At 33.7% G+C, this 20,454-nt stretch overlaps 1 protein-coding gene and 1 pseudogene across 1 annotated transcript; one reads left to right on the top strand and one right to left on the bottom strand.

Annotated features, from left to right (window-relative positions):
- The window catches only part of LOC139881750 (serine carboxypeptidase 1-like), a 53,189-nt pseudogene that overhangs the window by 15,447 nt on the left and 17,288 nt on the right, over positions 1 to 20,454 (top strand).
- LOC139881743 ((3S,6E)-nerolidol synthase 1-like) lies at positions 9,036 to 16,849 on the bottom strand. Its single transcript, XM_071866162.1, has 10 exons — positions 16,688 to 16,849; positions 15,399 to 15,687; positions 14,915 to 15,302; positions 14,300 to 14,518; positions 14,054 to 14,195; positions 13,714 to 13,962; positions 12,951 to 13,268; positions 9,529 to 9,574; positions 9,297 to 9,376; positions 9,036 to 9,167 (listed from the first exon to the last, which is right to left on the bottom strand). Exons 1-10 carry the CDS (start codon positions 16,847 to 16,849, stop codon positions 9,036 to 9,038), a joined length of 2,025 nt encoding a protein of 674 aa, XP_071722263.1.

Genomic DNA, 20,454 nt, shown 5'->3' with positions numbered 1-20,454 from the left:
CCGGAAAACTTTGAATCGGCGGTAACCCACTTAAAAGTTGTTGTTTTGAAACGGAAATTGCATAGAAATGACGAGTAGTATGTATGGAGTAACATATATGAGCATCAAGACCAGATCTAAGGTTTTTAAAATTTGAAACCGTAACTTTGACCGAATTTCTAGGCTTAACAGAGTAAGATATGGAAAAACCGACCACACCATAGTGGTTATCTCGTCGAAACGAGTCGACCATGTGAATTTCGTCAAATTCCGGCAACAACCGCCGGCGGCCGCCGCCGTGAACAGCGGTCGGATTTCGATAGGTCGTTAAATTTCACGCTAAACGGACGGAACGAATCGAGGAGCACTATAAGGTGAGTGTTACTTTCTTTTTCATTATGAAAATATGTTACTGCTTTATGAAATATATATATTATTATGCCGTGATTTCTGAGTATATCGATATTTATGATTTATTTAAATATACGGCGTAGTTATGTATTATACCTTTGAAAACTGGAGAGAACCTTCAAGACCCTAAAAGTAAAGTTTTATTTGTTTCTTAACGACGAATTTAAAAGCAAGTTTTGCTTTATTATATATTTATATATATGCGAACCCAAATATAAACGTTTTATTCGAGGGGATTCGGTCGACTTTGTGGCGATCAATCCAAAGAAAGTACTTGGTCCTTACGTGACCCCATGTTGACGGTCTGATCAGAGGGTACGACCTCACCTAGTTTATCTAGCTAGAGTGTATTTATTGCGCCCATGTTGACGGGTGCCGAGGTATTAGGATACTATAGTAGGTCGCTCCTGTTGTAGTTATCCTGATGTTTTTTACTGACGGGGTTCGACGAGTTTCTAAAGATGTTTTTCTTTCGACGACTTCTGATGACAAAGTGATTTATGATGTTTATGAGTTCAAAGTTTACCTTAAAGATATTTTAAAGTAATGTTTTCAATAAAACCTCACTAAGCGTTATAGCTTACCCTTTCCGAAAAACCTATGTTCTTTCTCTTCAGGTTGAGTGGGTAAATTTTGAAAGAGAAGCTAGCGGCATCCAGCGTTGTACGGTATCGAATAAGGTGGGCTCTGAGGCATTAGGACTCTTTCTCACTATTTCATAAGTATCGTGTTATTTTAAAATGATATGTACTTTATTTCCGCAAAGACTTATTTTGTATAATTATATTTGTGAACGACTTGATATTATGTTTGAATAATGGATAATCGAAATAAGTTAAGTTAACGAACGTATAGTAGGCACCGTTCCCGATCGGTCGAGGCGGTCCGGAGCGGGGCCCACAATTTCTATAAATAATTTTAATTTTAAGTTGTTAATTACGCTTGGCAAAAGTTAAGTCGGCCGTTAACGTCTGGTTCAAAAGAAAAAAAAAAACAGAGTCAAACATTCAAAGTCGTCATAACACAAAAAGCCTAATAAATAAATAAAGAAACAAAATTTATTTTCTTTTTTAAAAATAATGGTTGTCAGTCAGCAAATAACTATCTTCTTCTTGGACCAAAGACCAATTCAATGGCTCGTCATTATTTTTCCTCATTAAAAATCCTAACTACCACTCCTCATATAACTCTTTTCGATAAAGATCAAACCTTGAAGATCAACGCGAGCCCTTTATGGCCGTTAATTTTTAATCCTCAGCCTCGTCACGGCAGATAGACGTTAACACTGCGGCGGAAAAGGCAGTGTCGGTTATCGATTATGGATACGACCTTTGCAATGACTTGAGGTTGACTTTGTGCAAGTCCGACCGAAGCAATCCAAGACTGATCGAGATGGATCTCCTTTACTCTCTGCGAAAACTCTTTCAAGAAGGTAATTAGTTAATGGGTTTTATGAAATTTTACTAATCATTGGCTAGTGATTCAATTTCAGTTTGTCGAATCTGGCAGAGGAGAGAGAGGGTTATGAGGAGGAGGAGGAGGAAGACGAGAAGTGATTTGGCTTTCATTTTCGCGTTTTGTGTAATGGATGGTTCGGTTCAGTTTGATATGGTACGGTTAGTTTAATCAATTTGGTTATACAAAATTTCGATTCAATTACATTGAGTAGGAATGTTTGGACATGAGGATATGTTTGTTATTTAATAGTTTAATCTAGGTGGATTTTTTTTATACGCAATGGACACGTGTCACAATTTGATTGGCTGTAAGTGCCAACTCAACCAAAACTAACGTCTTTTAGGATCGAGGGATCAAAGAGTTTAAAAAATCGTAAACATTGGGACCAAAAAGTGAACTTTATATTTGAAGAGACGAAACAATTAAAAAACGTTTGAAACAGAGATCAAACGGTCATCTTTGCCAAATTTTTAATCCTGATACAACGCTCGAATATTAACTAGTATAATCTAAATTGTGATGGAGGGAGTAACAAAGACAGAAAAGGAATGTTCCGTTGCAGTTCATCAAATCGAAGTTTTTCTTTGCAATAAGAAATTTCTGCCTTAGAATGCATTTATCGAGTAGTGTCACCTTCCGTGGCTATCAATAATTTGCAATCCTACCTATTTTTTCAGATCTGCCTGCCATATATATTTTTCTTTTTTCCTTTACATTCAATATTTATATATACTTAAATAAAAAAATTATATATATATATATAACATTTGGACCAATTAGTGTTACTTATCATATATCAGTATTTTATTATTTAAAAATAAATAAACTAAAGCATAGAACAGTCGCTTTGTCAAAACCAAAGTGGCATACAGCTCATGAACAGTGGTCTCCGGAATTAATTGAGAAATTTTTGTTTATATATTATGTACCACATCATAATTTATAAATATCTATCAAATTTTTACATGTATCAAATTAAAAATCCTTGATGCTATACACTTAATTACTTATAACTACTCCATTATTCCGATTCGAAAGAAAAAATTACTATTTTCGGTCCATTTCAAATATTTCGTAATGAAATTTATTTTGATTCATTTTAAGTGTCGTTTTATGAAATTTATGCATATTTGAGCTATTTTTTTACTATTATTTTTACATTTATTTCAATTAATATTTTATTTTGAATAAATATTTATGACTTTTAAATAATAAATAATGGATAGATAAATAATTTTTTCTATCATTAATTATTTTATTAAGATTCGCAGCCTTTATTACGAGACACTCGAATAGATCGCAAGGAATACTCCATTATCCGGACAAACACAACCTGAAAAAAGAAAAAAAAAAGAAAAAACGCTGAAAAAACAAACACCATGAAAAAAACGGACAAACACAACCTCTCACTCCCACTGCTTTTAGTTCCAACTTTTACTTTGTTATTTGATCATCAAGAATATGACACCACAATACCCACATATTGAATTTTTTTTATTTTTTATTTTTTTTTAATCCGCAGCTATATTCAATTTGCAATCACGATCACTATCATTTTTACTTTTTAAAAAATAAAAAATAAAACTAATAATGACAAAATGATATAGACCAATTGTTTTGTTAAAAAATTACAGTGGCGTGCTCATGTGATCAAGTCCGAGACTAAACTATAAAAAAAGGGAAAAACATGCTGCAACCAACATTACACATAACATATCGTAAAATTTAAATTAGATCATTTTTATAATTATGAATGTGTTTGATGTATAATTCTTTTAAAATATTTTTATATTAAATTTAATATAATATTATAAGATAATAAAATATAATATATATTTTATTATTTTAAAATTGAATTGGTGAATTTTTAAGGGAATCGTTTAAAAAAAAAATTGAACATCAAATACACCATTAACTATAAAATTGATAGAATGTAAGTTTTATCATTTGTCATGTTTTTGTTCAGTGTTGGTTGTAGAGTCCGATTATAGTAGAAAGCAAGTCTTTGACATTATAAAAGGGTGGATCGATTCATTAATCTTAATTAGTATCTTCTGAGATGGAGGTCGAATTAGCCCTACTTCCATCAACTGTTTTCTTCATCTTCATAGCTTTCATGATCCTTAAGAAATCGAAAACCAAAAAAAATATCTGTGAATCAAAGCTTCCACCAGGACCAAAGAAATTACCACTCATAGGAAACTTGAATCTTCTTTTTGGGAAACTCCCTCATCGTTGTTTAAGAGACTTGGCCATCATTTATGGCCCTATCATGCATCTTCAACTTGGGGAAGTCTCCGCAATTGTAATTTCTTCCTCAGAGATCACCAAAGAAATTTTCCAAAACCACAGCTCGAATTTTTCCGATAGGCCATTTATCAACGCGGTGAAGTCCATTACTTATCAATTCTCAGACCTTGTATTCGCAAAATACGGAGATCACTGGAGAGAAATGCGCAAGATTTGCACAATGGAGCTTCTTAGTCATAAAAGAGTACAATCATTTGAATCGGTTCGACAAGAGGTGATTTCAAGCTTGGTCCAGACCATCTCGTCTAGATCAGGACTGCCAATTTGTATGAGTGAGGTTTTGGATTCCACGTCACAGAAATTCGTGTCGAGGGCGGCCCTCGGAAGGGAATTCAAACACCAGGAAGCGTTCAAGGAGCATGTGAAGGAAATATTATTGCATGCAGCTGGATTTAGTGCTGTTGATTTGTTCCCTTCGTTTAAAATTTTTCATCTGATCAATTCTTTGAGTCCTAAATTGAAGAGGCTGCATCGAAGAGTAGATGAGATCCTTGAGAGTGTCATTCGTGAACGCAGAGCTTATTATAAGAAGGGAAATGAAAGGAGTTCGGAAGTCAAAGATATTCTATCTGTTCTTTTGAGTCTTCAAGATGATGGAGATCTTAAAGTTCCATTGACAGATACCATAATCAAAGCTTTAATCTTGGTAAGTGATTTCACTTCTCTACCGAATGATAAAACTCATAAATTTCTCAAATTTTTTTATGCTAAAATTTCTCGAATTACGATACTAGCTACTAATTTACAAAACTCTCGTGTTGCACCCTTTTTCTAAATTTATTTTATTTTAATAAAATAAATCGGTGGCTCGTCCGATGAACGGAAAGTCTATACCTTTAAAAATTAATAATTTAAATATATGTCATATAAAAAATTATTTAATAAATATTTGTATTAAATATTATTAAGTCTATGTAAAATGTTATATTAAAATAAAATTATTTTAATTTTTATATCAGTTATAATTATTTTGATTTGATTTCAAAATCTACAATCTTATTAAATTTAAAATTTATTTTTATTTTCAAAAATAATAAATATAGCAAAATATAAAAATTATATATTAAGATTTGGTTTCATAATAAAATTTATAATTGCATCTAATCAATTTAGTTGTTCGTATTGTTTAAAAATAATATGCCCGTTTTAATTAAGAATAGAAAAAAATATAACCGATTTTTATGAGGAGTAATAGTTTAATGAAAAAATTAGAAAAAATAATATATTATAATTTAATTAAAAATAATTTTTTAAATAATATGCTCGTTTGAATAAGAAAAAAGAAAATGTGTCCGTTTTAATTAGGAATAGGAAAAACAAATATATGAATTTTATTAGGAATAGTTTTTTAAATAATAGATAGGAAATTGTGTTGGAAAAAGTAATTGGTAGAATTTTATTAGAAATCATTATGTTTTGATTGTATTTTGATTTTCTAATTAGAATAGGAAAAAAAATAATATTATTGACTTAAAATTGTATCTTGAGACCTAATTAAACTCAAAATTTTAAAATATATATGTTAAATTACTATTCGTTAATAATACGCCATGTGTCGGATGCTGATGTTGATTTGACAATAAAATAAAATTTGAAATTAAATTTATAATTAAAAAAAATTTAAAATTAAAAGTTTTGCTATTATATATAATATATACTTAATATATATAAATAAAAAAACACATGACATGTTTTGATTTGGGGATGCAGCAAAATTGTAGCCACAGAAAGAATAGCAGTCAAGTATTTTCCAAAATAAGTTAACAATTTATAATCAGATTGTTTATCTGTTACTTTTGTTAATCACACACACATCATATATATATATATATAATATTGTAATTATAAGGGGATCGATACAACTTTATTTCACCAAATAACATATCCCTTAAGACTATCAATATATATACTTTGCTTAATTAATTCAGGATTTGTTCGTGGCCGGTGGAGAGGGGACATCTATCACCGTAGAATGGGCATTGACAGAAATGCTAAGAGAACCAAGCATAATGGAAAAAGCACAAACAGAGGTGAGACAAATATTTTCTACAGGCAAGGTTGAAGAAGCAAGCCTTCATCAATTAAAATACCTAAAATGTGTTGTCAAAGAAACATTAAGATTGCATCCTCCCGCTCCTCTACTAGTCCCACTACAATCTAGAGACAAATGTGTAATTTCTGGGTATGACATACCAGAAAAGACCCGACTCATAATAAATGCGTGGGCTATCGGTCAGGACGAAAATCAGTGGATAAATCCTGAAAGGTTCTATCCTGAAAGATTCTTCGAAAAAGAAGTCAAAGGAGTTAATTATGAGTTTATCCCATTTGGAGTTGGCAAAAGGAAATGTCCCGGTGAGGTTTTTGGTCTAATAAACCTTGAGCTCATGCTCTCTAATTTATTGTATCATTTTGATTGGAAACTTGCCGATGAACGAAACCCTCAAGATCTAGAGATGAACGAAATCTTTTTCACAGCCTGTCGAAGGAAAGATGGTTTGAAGTTGATTCCCATCCATCATCATGTTCCGATAGAGTAGTTGGTAGTCATTCTAAAAATTTACTTGCCTCAATCTACATGTGTTCAAGTTGCTGCCTACGTAGTGCTCATCCCAAATACTTAAGTATAACATTTTAAAACTAGTCGGGAATCTAGAATTCTTGACATTTTTAAATTGTGTTTGTTTATTTATATTATTATTTGTGTAAACAACAAAGATCAATAAACACTAGTAGATGCCCGTGGCTTTTAGCCACGGGACGTTTACGCCGGCCACGTCATCTTGCTCTTCCCATTTTTTTGGCCATTATCACAGTCATTGTATATGGATGATCTAATTTGAGAGCATATACTGCTATATGATATTTAAAATTCGAACCTGTCTGCTCTCCTATATAAGAGATTGACAAAGTGGAGGTAATATTTGTCCCTTTTTCAATGAATGAACTGTTAAAAAACACTTGTAGGAACGTAATTGTATCCGCACTCATTGGATTATAGTCTGGTATCTTCATTCTTTCCGATCTAGGTATTTTTAATTTTAATTTTTCTGTTTCTTTGGAATAGTAACTTTTTTTAAGATACATTTATACACCCTGATTTGCAATTAGCGCATGACTTGCCATCCAACATAAGCATCCAGATCAAACGTTATCACTATAGTATCCAATTTTTTTAAACCAAAAATTAAACAGTCTCCAATTTATAGAGTCATTTTCAGTCTACTAAGTTCCAAGATTGTCTTGTGTTGTCAAAGAATGCAGCTCATTCCTATTCGACATGACAACGTCAAGCTATTCAGAAGGCAAATTGCAACTATTTTTCAAAGATAAATGTATTTCCCTCATCTCTTTATTGTCCATAGTTGTCGTACTCTCAACGCCAACTTATATGAGAGGATCGAGTGGCTGGCTGTAAAGCAACCTAATGTATGAATTATTAGTTTTCATTAACAGCAAATGTGATTGTCAAAGTCATTGCTTCCATCTAATCGAGTAATAAACTTAAAGATGAGTTTATATACAGTGATCTGATGTCTTTGTGGCTAATTTTCATATCCAAGCGATGCCAGACCCACACGTAACATTGAGTATTTTGATTTGCTAAGTACGGTAAGGTGCTGATAAAGACTCAATATCCCGCCTTTCTTCTTTTCCACGCTTGGCACTGTCGGTCTTAGGGTGAACAAATAAATGTATTAGACACAATTAGATGGAAAATGTGGATTCTAAAAATAACTAAATGACAAAGTGAAATTACTGAATGTAAGCAATATTGAGCAGGGCTGAAACAACAGCTAGCCGAATGAATAAAGCATCTTCGTAAAGCACATGAAATTTTATAATAACAAAACCTCAAAACTAACTGCGGAAGGAAGAAAATATAGGAGGGCTGAGAACAAAAGCGTAGAGAAGCGCTGGAACACTTAGGGATACAGAGGAGATCGAAACTGACGATGCGAAAACGAAACCTGCTAGAATAATGGAAAGCCGAAAGGGTGAAATAGAGTTCATTTAGAGTTCATGCGAAAACGAAACCTACTAACACATATTTGCACACAATCCATGCAATCGTTGATTCATATCTTAATCAAAATGATTCACATGCAAGTATAACACAATGTGACAACACGAGCAAGAGAATCCAACAGGAAAATTAGAACGAAAACAACCTAATTAGCATTTAAGAAGCAAATATACACAGATCGGAAGAAAGTAAGAAATATAAGGACATAAAAGAACAATATAAAACGACGAAACCCAATGCATGTATGACTTAAAAGGAACAAATACATGCTCAAGACTACGAAAGAATAGGATAGTCCGTTTGAATAAGCAGTATGTTAGAATCTCTATCTTATCCTTTGGATTCTAAAAAGTTAGCTTTGACTAAAGATAAAAGAAAAAGAAATTTTACCTCAATTATTGGAAATTCGACTGTATGTTTAGCTGATGGTTTGACAACAACCTCATAGTAGTAGCACCCAACTGCGAATCATGATAAAGCCCTGAAATTCAAATGTCTTGTAAGTTGTAAGCACATTATAAAATAAAATAACGGCAATAAAGTTAGATCGGAGGGCAGTTATGATGAAGGACTCACTTTTGAGGATGATCCTTAACTAAATTGCATGCCATAAGATATAGTTCATTTGAATGTCCAAGCTCCATAGCAGCAACCAAATGCACCAAGATACATTTTAGATGAAAGGGATCTTTTTCAAGCAACATGTTAAAGAATAAAATGAACAGGAATTAAGATAGACATCTTATGCTAAAACATACTACTGGACCACATATACAGAACTGACTGTCAACTTACTCAAAAGTTTTACATCGGAAAAAAAAACTTACTCTGAAGTTAGTGCAAAGCACTTTTAATATTCACCATACTGATGGTAATATTCAGCTTTGCAGGACAAAAGATCTGTGTTATTTTTCAAAGTACTATCTGAACTTTCTTTCTCCAGTTCTTTAAATTTTCCTTCTACAACTTTTTCTTTGTCATACTGGATAATGGAAAATGCATATATTTAGTCAGTAAACACAATTACAGAAAGGTATGCAACATATTGCTATTTAAAGTTTAAACAATTCCCAATCTGCATAAAACACATTGTTATGTTCCGGTGTTTTACCTTTTTAATCAAACATGAGTAGAATGATGAAAGCCATCCATCTTCAGATCCAAATTGCAACGACGACAGTAAACTTGTTTCTGAAATTCAATTGATGGGTACAGATTAATACGACACAATTAATTGATGATATCTTTTATATGCCATCAATGTAACACAAAGAATACTAAAAATGAAAAAAATAGAAAAGAGATAAAGAAATAAAGAAATAAGATCTCATAAGACCTCTGACCTTCCTCGCATGTTATGGTGCGATTTTCAATAAGACACTCCAAAGCCTGCATTAAATGAGGTTACATAAAAAATGAGAGCACTAAAAAAGAAATATCAATCTGGAAATTAAAAAAACCAAGGAGCTAAGAAAAAAGGTTTGAACTTTCTTAAAAGATGTTTCATATTTGATGGACTTAACATATTATATCGAATGGAGAGTAAAGGAAAAACCTTCGATCAGCCCAACAAAATGAGGTTTTAAAAAACTCATATCAAAGTAGTAGATAAAACTATATGCCATCATTCTTTATCCATCTTATAGATTTCGAAGACTATCGCAGTATTTTGTTTTGTCTTGGAACTGAAAATTAAAAGGAAACCAAAAATTAAACTACAATTCCTTTCTTTGAAACTAAACCAATGAGATAATCACGTCCAACCAAACATAAAACAAAAGGAAAATTGAACAGGTAAAAAAACAGTGTGGATCGGATATACCATACCGGCGTTGTGGAGACAGTGAGATCTGGTCGGGATCCGAGCGATGATATGCGGAATCAAAGAGAGAGTGAGGCGACGGGATCAAAATGTGTAGATAGAGACTGCCCTGTGGACGATTCTCGCGAGGATGGAGAGCTTCGTAGGCGCTATGGATAGCAACGACTCGCAACGAAGATGGGAAAGTAGTAGTCGGTGCTGCGGAGACCGACGAGCACCACCGGCGCTATGGAGGTCGAGGGATCGACAACGTTGTGGGATGAAGATGTCGGAAGTTGAAAGGGAGCTCGATCGGAAGAGAAAATTCAGGATTTTTTTCCTCCGGCACCAAATTAAATTGAGATAGGTAGACGAAGAAGAAGAAATGAAAACAAAAGAGCACAATGAAGGGTCAAGATCAAACCACTGTTTTTAGATAGTTCAATGGTAAATGGATGGCTCAGATCTGTCAACTATTCATAAATTGTAGCTAGCCCACTCCCAAAATTAGTTATTCTTGGAACTAATATAAAGAGTTAAGCAAATAATCAAAACAAATAAATAATTTAACGAAATCAATATTTTTTAAAAATTATTTCAAGAATTTAAAAGAAACATGTCCAGATTATATTTACAAGTCAACGAGACGTTTCATGCACGATCAAAAGCCAAACGCAAAATACTCTTAACGTACATTTTAAATGTCATATAATAAAATTGAATTTGATTGATTTTAAATATTATTTTATGAAATATATGTATATTTGAACTATTTCTTTCAATCATAGTCTTACATTTATTCAACAATTACTTTATTTATATATAAAATATGTAACAATTTAAAATATGAAAAGACATTTAGTGAAAATGTATTTAAGTCAAGTCCTACATTTATTGTTTTAGAATAAAAAGAAATTTTGCTGCTTTTTTTTAACTGCTCGGATCAATTGAAAATAGACATGTAGGAAAGATAAAATATTAGTATAACACTATGTTTATTTGCACACATTTTTTACTCTCCGATTTTCGTGATTCATAAAAATAAAGACACATTATTATACCCTATAATGGAATGGTCAACCCCAAGAAAAAAATACTAAAATTATATATCGTAAAATTTAAATACGAATCCTAAAAATAAACACCAAACAAACAAGCCCTTAACTAAAAGAATTAAAAAAATTTCTTCTTTCCTACATGTTTTTTCTGCTCCTAAAGAAATAGCTAATTTTTCTTTAGAATAATAAATAATAGTTAGATATGTAATTTTTTGTAAAATTAATCATTTTCCTAAAATTTGCAACTTTATTATGCGACACTTAATGTACCGGAGAGAGTATTAACCCATATTGAAATACAATTCGAATATCTATACGATACTAATATGTACTATGACACTAAGAAGATAATAATATAGATTGATAACCTTATATTATTAATAAAATTTTATTTTAATATTAAGATTCTTTCTATCAGTTATTCATTCGTAATTTTAATCCGCGTCAAAAATCTGGTATCAGAGCTAGCAAAAAAAAAAGAGTTATATTAACAATATAACACATGAAATATATTTAATGAACTTAAGAAAAAATAGCTCAGATCTAATTAGTCTAATAAATCATTGCAAAGACAAAATAGATAAGTGTCATGACGATCTTAGAATTATTATAGAATTAGATAATGGAAGCATTAGAGTTCGAAACGATTTATGATTAGAACTATCACATAAAATTGACCTCTACGTCATGGTAGAACAACTTAGACTTTATAATAGATAAAAATGGAAAAAAAAATAATTTCGACATAATCATCAATTAATACTATATAGTATTTAGATCTACAAGAAGAAAAAAGTATCTCAAAAGAGATATTTTAGTTAACAAAAATATAATCAAGAGAATTAAAAAGAAAAATTAAATTTAAAAGAAAGATAGGATATAAAAAATTCATATCTAAGAAATCTTTTAAGTAGAAAAAATATACTCTATTTTGGAAATATTACTGCTGAATATCCAATAGAAATTTCAACCACAACTGGAGAAACAAGTATACCTATTATAAATGGTAGTGAAAATAAAGAAAATTTTGATAAACTAAACATAAAACAAGAAGAAAAAGATAGAATTAGTTATATTCATATATCAACCGTTCAGATCATAATAAAATCAACATTCATGGAAGGAATAAACTCACCGATAAGATTAGCAATTTGTGATGATAGAATTCAAGATCCACGAGATAGAATAATAGGAATAGTAAATGAAAATTTAGCATATACAAAATTAAAATTTAATGTATCACTACAATTAGAAATACTCTTTATGTATAGAAAATTTAGATAAATCATTAATAATAGCATATAAATTTTACAGAAATAATTTAATGGTAAAAGAAGACTATCCATTCACAATAACTTATGAAATAAGATATGCCTTATCAAATAGTCATCATAATATATAATTTAAAGATAAAGATAAAATTTATTTAGAAGATCTATTTGAAATCACAGCAAAAGTAGGAACAATAAAAACAACACCAATAAATTCAGTATTTAGAATAGATAATACGATGATAAAAGAACGAATATTTTATAGACCAAATATGAAATTAATTAGAGATAATACTAAATACATAATAAAAGAGGAATCATTGTCCTGTAAAAATAATGATATACAAAAGAATTATCAAAATTAAATAATCATCTATTTATGTTGATGAATGAAACTCGCGATTAAGTCTTAATTATTACTTTCTTGATAAAGCAAAGAACGGTATTATTAATTAAAATGTCCGAATCAAGTCATATGTATCAATTAACTGATAATTTTATCATGAAACTTTTAGCCCTTCAAATTAGACAAAAATTATAGGTATTATAGGAAAACATTGTGGACTCGAATCTTAATTATTATTACTCTTAATGTCTCAAATACTAATATTTTCCTTTGTCAAATATTGAAAGACTTGATTTTCTTCTTCTAGAATATCGACATCATTAGATAAGCCTTCGAAAAGATGTAGCTTGATGTACTCTTGAAGACGTGGAAGGCAATGGTTGTCATCATAACTATACATCAAAGGAACCATTCTTGCAATATTGAGAGAAGCTCTGATGAATGGTTTCGGAAATGGATTTGGAGACAGACATTCTTCATTTAGCTGTTTCCATGCGTCTTCAATCATATTGCTTATCTCATTTCTTGCATCTTCAATGGAAGCTCCATTGTTTTCTCTCATATAGCATTCTGCGTATGATCCATCGTTGCCGTCCTGATTCTCATCCTGAAATTAAAAAGAATTTCTAACTGTTAATTACTCTAAGAGGATTAAAATCGCAAAATTGATATTTCGTGTCATGTAAGCCACCCAATTGAATGCAGTGTCATAAGTTTAGGACCACCTTAAAACTATGAAACTATAGCCACTGACTTGATATCTTTTTAATACTCCCTCCATCTCAAAATACATGATGTTTTGAGTTTTTAAGTTCATTCATATATACATGTATACTTAGTTAAGATTCTTCATTAGGTACATGTTCATGTGAATGAACCTAAAAATCCATAACATCATGTATTTTGAGACAGGTAGAATATTATACTATTCTTACAAATTCGATCAAGTTCTAATGATATATCTAGGGAGGGATTACGTATGCGAAACTCTAGCCACAGAGTTTATATCTTGCAAAGCTAGAAAATGAATAGAGACTCGAGATTTGTGTAACCTGGGAACTTCCTAAGTCGTCCCAAAGTCGAAGGATAGTTGCAGTCGACGATATAATTCCAGGATTGTTGTCGATAACCTTGACATTGTCGATGTTAATGTCTTGGCCAAGGAGAAAGAAAGCATGAACCAAAACTACATGTACTCCTGAGCTCACTATTCCATTCTTTAAGTACTCTGAAGAATTCGGAGTTTGGCCAGAAGCAAACCACTTTGCTTCCACCAGGAAAGCATTACACAACTTCGCCCACTGCATTAAATTTAACTTTAGACATATTTTAATTTACTTTGAAGGTTCGAATCTTGGAAGAACGTATAGAATAATATAAAATTTTACTTACCGTCTTACGAAGGGAATTAGTAGGGTCCCACCCATGGTTTCTTAACACATCATTGCTAATCTCATTAGTAACATCATCAAGAGCCTTAAAACATATCTTCAGATAATATGGCAGTCGTTCAATATTGTCTGCTACATCCCACCTAAAAACGTAACCACATAATCTAATTAACTTAATTAAGATCTTAGATAAGAATAAAATCAAATTAAAAGTTGAATGGTTCTTATTAAATTAACTAATACATACCCATTAACGGCTTCCGTGAAGAGAATGAGTTCATCTAATGTCCCATAGACGTCGAAAATGTCATCAATTAGATAAATGAAAGAGATTGCTTTTGTAAGCTTCACTCTCTCATTTGATAAACTCGAATCCGTGAAGCAAGCTGACGAACAGATGTACCATTTGAGAGGTTGGTCTCGTGCAAACTTCAATTCATTGGCTAACCCCACGTCTTTCCACCATCTAACAAATTTCAATTCAACGAGTTTAATCGGTAATAGCTACGTAAATGTTATACGTCTCAAAGTATAAAAGCTAAGAACCAAACATTTGTAAACAAAGATTTATCATATCCTTGTCATTTTCTGTTGTAATAATATATGGGGAATTATTTTGATTATATTCTTAGAAGTCCATTCTAAGAACAGTAAAATGGGTGGAGACGTGGAGTTGGTTGATTATTGATATTTTCTAACATGCAATTTCACGTGTAATGTCTTCAATCATAAGAAAAGACAAACCTTATTCAAATATATATGTATATATATATATCATGATCTAGAATTTCATTTTATTTTTTTGAGGGGGATGATCTAGAAATTGACATGTATATAGAAAAGACTAATTAAAAGCACTTACTTGGAAACTTGAATAATTTCATTTTTGTGCAAGGATTGGACTAGATTGGCATCCAAGTTCGTGAGCTCCTTCAGAATATTTCTCCATCCAGATCGATCTATTCCATTGTTATCGACGAAGAAGTTTTTCGCCATGAAAGTAGCCAAGCTTTTATGATATGGATGTTTCAATACATTTTTCACTAATCTAGCTTGACGATTATCTAGACGTGGTATCCATTTATGAAGGGCTTGTGAACTTAAGGTGTAAGCTTCATCAAGAACATATTCTCCATGGATTCTAAGGTGTGAAGCTTCGTATAAGCTCATTAATCCGTCTATATCTTGATCATCCATATTCTTGTAAATTTTCCCTCCATTGCCTATAAAACTCTTGATTACATTTGAAACTGTTCGTAATATGCATGGCTTACACAAATTAACATTTTGAAATTTATAAGATAACTTGATATTAACTTCGTCCCAAAGTAATTGTCAATAATTACCTTGAGATGCATGGCAGCCTTGTTGTCTCAACAATCGAAAACAAAGGGCGATTTTATGAAGATCCTGATCATATATGTCTGCATGAGACGATTTAGGTAACATTTTACTATAATAGTATTGCTTTTCTAGTATTTGTTCGATCTCTTCCTGGAAATAATGGTCAATTCCTAGACGCTGTACTGAATCAATCATGGCCAAACATTCGGAAGGTCGTTCTTGTCCAACGTTGATAAGCATATTCTTAAACAAGTTCAATCTCTTTTCATGCTCAAAGCATACATGATTACCCTTAAAAAAAAAAAACTATGCATGCATTTTGCTAGTGATATGTAATGGGATAATAACATTTTATCTATCTCAAGACCAAATTTTTAACAAGTTTTTACCTTAAAAAGTCAACTAACAAAATCATATCTTTCCGTTAAGTTTCCTAACAAAATCATATTTCCCTCAAAAAATTGTCTATGTGGCAGCAAATCTTCCGTCAAGTGTGCACAATTAGTGCCACGTAAGCGACATGTCACCTGCTTACTCAGCAAAAATGACACGTCATCATCTTCAACCTTTCTCAAAAGAAATTTGCAGATTCCGGCGACACAGCGGTGGTCCGGCCACTACTTTTGGCGGAACCGCCGGTCGGTAGCCGTCGGATTTTAGAAATAATTAGATGGCCGCACTGGTTTCGAGAGCTGAACGTCGTGGTGGTGTCGGATTTTTCAAATTTCGAACCGTTTGTTGTAGACCTAAGCTTAAAGGTGCAGTAGCTAAACCTTTAAGCTTAGATCTATATCAAACGGTTCGAAATTTGAAAATCGACACTACCACGACGTTCAGCTCGTCAAAAGGTTGTGTAGATCTAAGCTTAAAGGTTCGGCTCGTCAAAACTAGTCCGGTCATATAAAAATTTCTGAAATCCGGCGACTACCGACCGGTGGCTCCGCCAAAAGTGGGGGCCGGACCACTTTGGTAGTAGCTGGAATCTGCAAATTTTTTGGAGAAAGGTTGAAGATAATGACGTGTCATTTTTGCTGAGTCATCGGATGACATGTCGCTTACGTGCACTGACTGTGCATAGTTGACTCGGATTTGCTGCCACATGGGCAATTTTTTTGACGGAAGTATGAATTTGTTAGGAAACTTAACGGACAGATATGATTTTGTTAGTTGACTTTTTCAAAATAGAAACTTGTTAAAAATTTAGGTCTTGAGGTAGGTAAAATGTTATTATTCCGATATGTAATCAAGAAAATTAATTAAATCAAGAAAGTACAATTTGGAAAGTACGTACCCTTGAGTTGGGATATGATATAGCTGGAAAATTATAGTGTTTTGATGAGGAAGTTATGATTAGAGATTCATTATTGCTAATTTGTTGGGTTTCTTTTGCATAATGATCAGTTTTGAAACTGGAAGAAATATTAACAGGTAAAAGGTTGTAGCATAAAGCCATCGAGGTACTTTTGTATAGCTTAAGATATGCAGAGAGAGATATATAATTGTGAAGTATAATAGAAAAATCGACATCAATTTATAGTAAAAATATCTAATCGGAATAAGTACGTATAACCCACAACCATACTATCTCCATCCGAAAATATATACTTCGATTTTTCTACGTAATTCATATAAGCCACCCAATTGAATGCGGTGTCATGAGTTTAGTGTTGGAGTAGGTCATCTCAAGGGGCTCGAGATCATTGAGGCACAGGCTGCCAGCAGAAAAGAAGAAATTGAAAGCTGATGTTAACTTCCAGCAGAAGAAACCAGCCGTGAAGAAGAAGCAGTCTACTGCTGTAGCACCTGTTTTTGACAATTTCACTTGTGGAGAGCTTCTATAGGATGCTGGTCGAGTTCTCGAACAGGATCGAAGCAAAACAGTGCACTGTAAAGTCGAGCAGTGTTGAAGAAAGGCGTGACTGCAGGAAGGATGAAACTGCACATCATCTAGAACAGAAGGACTCAGCAGTACCTGCAGCCAAAGCTTGAGGACTCGGTGAAATTCCAGAAAAGTTGTCGATGGGAATCCTTGCAAACGATCTGCGGACCGGCCGGAGCAAAGTCGGAGGCCGTGAGATACATGGAAATACTCAGGAAGACGTCGTTCATACTACTCTAAGAGCAATTGCCCAGAAATTCCCTAAATCGAAAAGCCCCAAATCGGTTAGGTTCTATCTTTATTTTCAGTCCAAGTTGTTTAATTCTGCAGTTTTCAATAAATTAGTTAAGTGGGCAGCTCCGTCTTGTTGAAACGAAGAAGTTGGTATGCTCAATTTGTTCTGAGATTGCCTAGAAGTCATAATGTGAACTCGAGTTGTTCTATGAAGAACGAAAATCCAGCATTGTCAGCTGAAGGCACGGCAAATGTGTTTATCGACAGAAAAATGTCGAGAATACTCCATTGAAGGAGACTGAAGGTTCAGATTAAAGTTCTAAGAAGATCGCAAAATGGGTCTGTAGGTAGAAGAAAACTTGGCCGTCAAGCAATCGGCGAAATTCAAATTGTAGTATAGTTTTGATTCAAGTCAAAGTTAAATGAAGTTGTTAGAAGGAAGAAGAAGAAGTTAGGAAGAAGATTCAGCTGTGATCAAGTGAAGAACGAAAGTCAACCTGAAGGTCAACAAAAATGGCGTCTTTTCGCAAGGAAGAAGATGAAGTACAGTCAGCTTGCTTTTTGCTGTTACAACGTGCGGATGCACTCGAAAACGCGTTATGGAGTCGTAGGTGTAATTTCAGTTACATAGGAGCAGGAAAAACGAATTGTAGGGAGAATACCACTTTTTAGTTTTACTTTTTGGTTTCTAGTTTTTGCAAAATTCCAGGCTGTTTTTCCTTTTATTCTGTAGGACGTTGAGCATGTTCAACCCCTATAAATAGAGTCATTTTGCTGATTAGAAAAGTTAAGGGAATGAAGAAGGAGAAAACAAGTTATTTGTGCATTCAATACAAAAATTAAATTGATTGAAATTGCCATTTTTCTTCATTGTTCTTCTTCGTTTTCTTCATTTTTACAGTTTTAAAAGCTTAAGGTTGTATTGGTGAGAGAAGCCATAGAATACCCAAACCAAAATTAGTTTTCTTAGGATCCAAACAAGTTAGATACCAAAATCAAACCTTTAGATTTAAGTTTAGCATCAATCGAGTCACAAAATGGATATGATTACTATTCTGTTTTCGTTCAAGTTTTTCTTAATCTTCGTCTTCTTCATTTCACTTTTCTGAGTTGTTACTGTTTTGTTGCTGTGCTCTTCATCCTGTGAGCGCAGGGTCTTTTCAGCTGAGCTGTGATTGGCAGTGTCCTCGTCCTGTGGTCACGGTCTCAAGCCATTTGACTGTGCTAGCGGTATCTGTTACCACAGCGCGGCTCCATCAGTGGTATCCAGAGCTTAGGGTGACGGTCTTGGAGAAAGCCAGAATTGGTAAGCGATGAATACAGAAGGTAATAGTTATGGGATATTTAAATTTGCTGGTGAGGATTATGACTTATGGTCTGTGATAGTTAGAGAAGCTGTCGATGATTTAGGATGGACTGAAGTAGTGTTAAATGGTTTAGAAGATTTACCAGTCGGGGTTAGATTGGAAGAGTTAGGAGAAAAATGATAGAAGAAGAAGGAGCAGCTGTTAGAGAAAGATAGGAAAGTCAAGGCGTGGCTGAGAAGCTGGGTAGAAAGAGTAGTATTGAGGAAGATAATCGGCTGTGTGAGTGCCAATGAAATCTGGGAGTTGCTGAAATTAGAATATGAAGGGAGCGATTTAACCAGAAAAATCAAAAAGAAGAAGGTGGAGAAGATGCTTAGGGAGTATAGGATAAAAGATGAAGAATCTGTAGTGGAGGCTAGATCTAGGTACATGGAGATCTTGCAGAAGATGAAAACCTACAGTATAGCTGTTAGTAAGGAGGAGCAGGTAGATAAGCTGTTAGAAGATATGCGTTGAGGTTTGAGGCTGTGGTAGCACCATTAAACAGGGAATTTCAGAAAGATCCCAGTTTTGTTAGTCTAGAGGAGGTGTTTAATGCCCTGGAAATCCACGAAAACAGATATGGTGTCAAGGAGGAGAAGGAGGAAGTAGTTGCTGCCTTTAGGGGAGAAAGGTTTAAATATCAGCAAATTCCACATTTGAATCAGGTTCTGGAAGGTGTGGAAATAGGTGTAAACAGCACACAGGCTGGAAATCAGGTACAGGTTCAAACAGTGCAGTCACAGGGCAACACAGGACAGTATATGTGTCAGCCACTGCCTCAGCAGCAGTTTATGCCTTAGAACCAGCAGATGCAGAATCAGGCATATCAGTTCACTCCTTATGTGCAGAAGCCACAGTTTTACAACCAGCAGCAGGGAATGTCTCAGAACCAGCAAGGATTTCAGCCCTGGAGATCAAGAAACAATGGTGGCAGGGGTTTCAATGGTCAGGCAGCAAGAAATCCAAACTGGGGTAGCTTTCCAGTATGCAAGCACTGCAGGAAGAACAATCACCCTGAGGCAGGATGTTTCTGGCATGAGGCAGCCATCTGCAACTACTGCAGGAAGAAAGGGCATGTAGACATTGTATGCTACAACAGGTGGTGTGATGACCAGCAGAATCCTATGAGCAGAGGGTATGGAAAGATCCCACCTGTACATCCTATGCTGAGACAGAACAGCAGCAGCTATCAACACCCTAGCCAGAATGCAAATTTCACCCCCTTGAGAGCTCCACAGAATCAAACTGCAGTACAGCAACAGTACCAGGCAAATTATGCTTATGGAAATCAGTGGCAGGAACCTGGAAACTACCTGTGTGCACAGTCCACTGTGAACTACAATCAGATGCCTCAAATTGGCTACCATCAGCAGAATCAGCTCAGTCCAGGATCTGCTTCAGTTGCTGCTTCAACACAGTCTATCAACTCTCATTCAGTGAGTTCTCCAGTGCAGAATCACAACAGCCCACAGTCTGGACAGTGTTCTGTCAACACAGGAGGTGTGAACACAGGAGGAGCAGAAGAAAGTGCCTTCACAGTAGAGGTATGTTCTGCTGTTAGAAAAGATGAAAAAGATAATGTGTGGATTGTAGACA

Source organism: Rutidosis leptorrhynchoides, unplaced genomic scaffold (genome assembly GCF_046630445.1).
Source record: "Rutidosis leptorrhynchoides isolate AG116_Rl617_1_P2 unplaced genomic scaffold, CSIRO_AGI_Rlap_v1 contig19, whole genome shotgun sequence".
Taxonomy (NCBI): Eukaryota; Viridiplantae; Streptophyta; class Magnoliopsida; order Asterales; family Asteraceae; genus Rutidosis; species Rutidosis leptorrhynchoides.
The sequence above is the reverse complement of the archived record's forward strand: the minus strand, read 5'-3'. Positions and strand labels throughout refer to the sequence as shown.

Coding starts and splice junctions, on each gene's coding strand:
- LOC139881743 (XM_071866162.1), bottom strand. CDS start 16,849: ATGGCTTTATGCTACAACCTTTTACCTGTTAATATTTCTTCCAGTTTC. Junction 13,269..13,713: donor ACGACTTAGGAAGTTCCCAG/GTTACACAAATC, acceptor TTTTAATTTCAG/GATGAGAATCAGGACGGCAA. Junction 9,377..9,528: donor CACCATAACATGCGAGGAAG/GTCAGAGGTCTT, acceptor ATTGAATTTCAG/AAACAAGTTTACTGTCGTCG.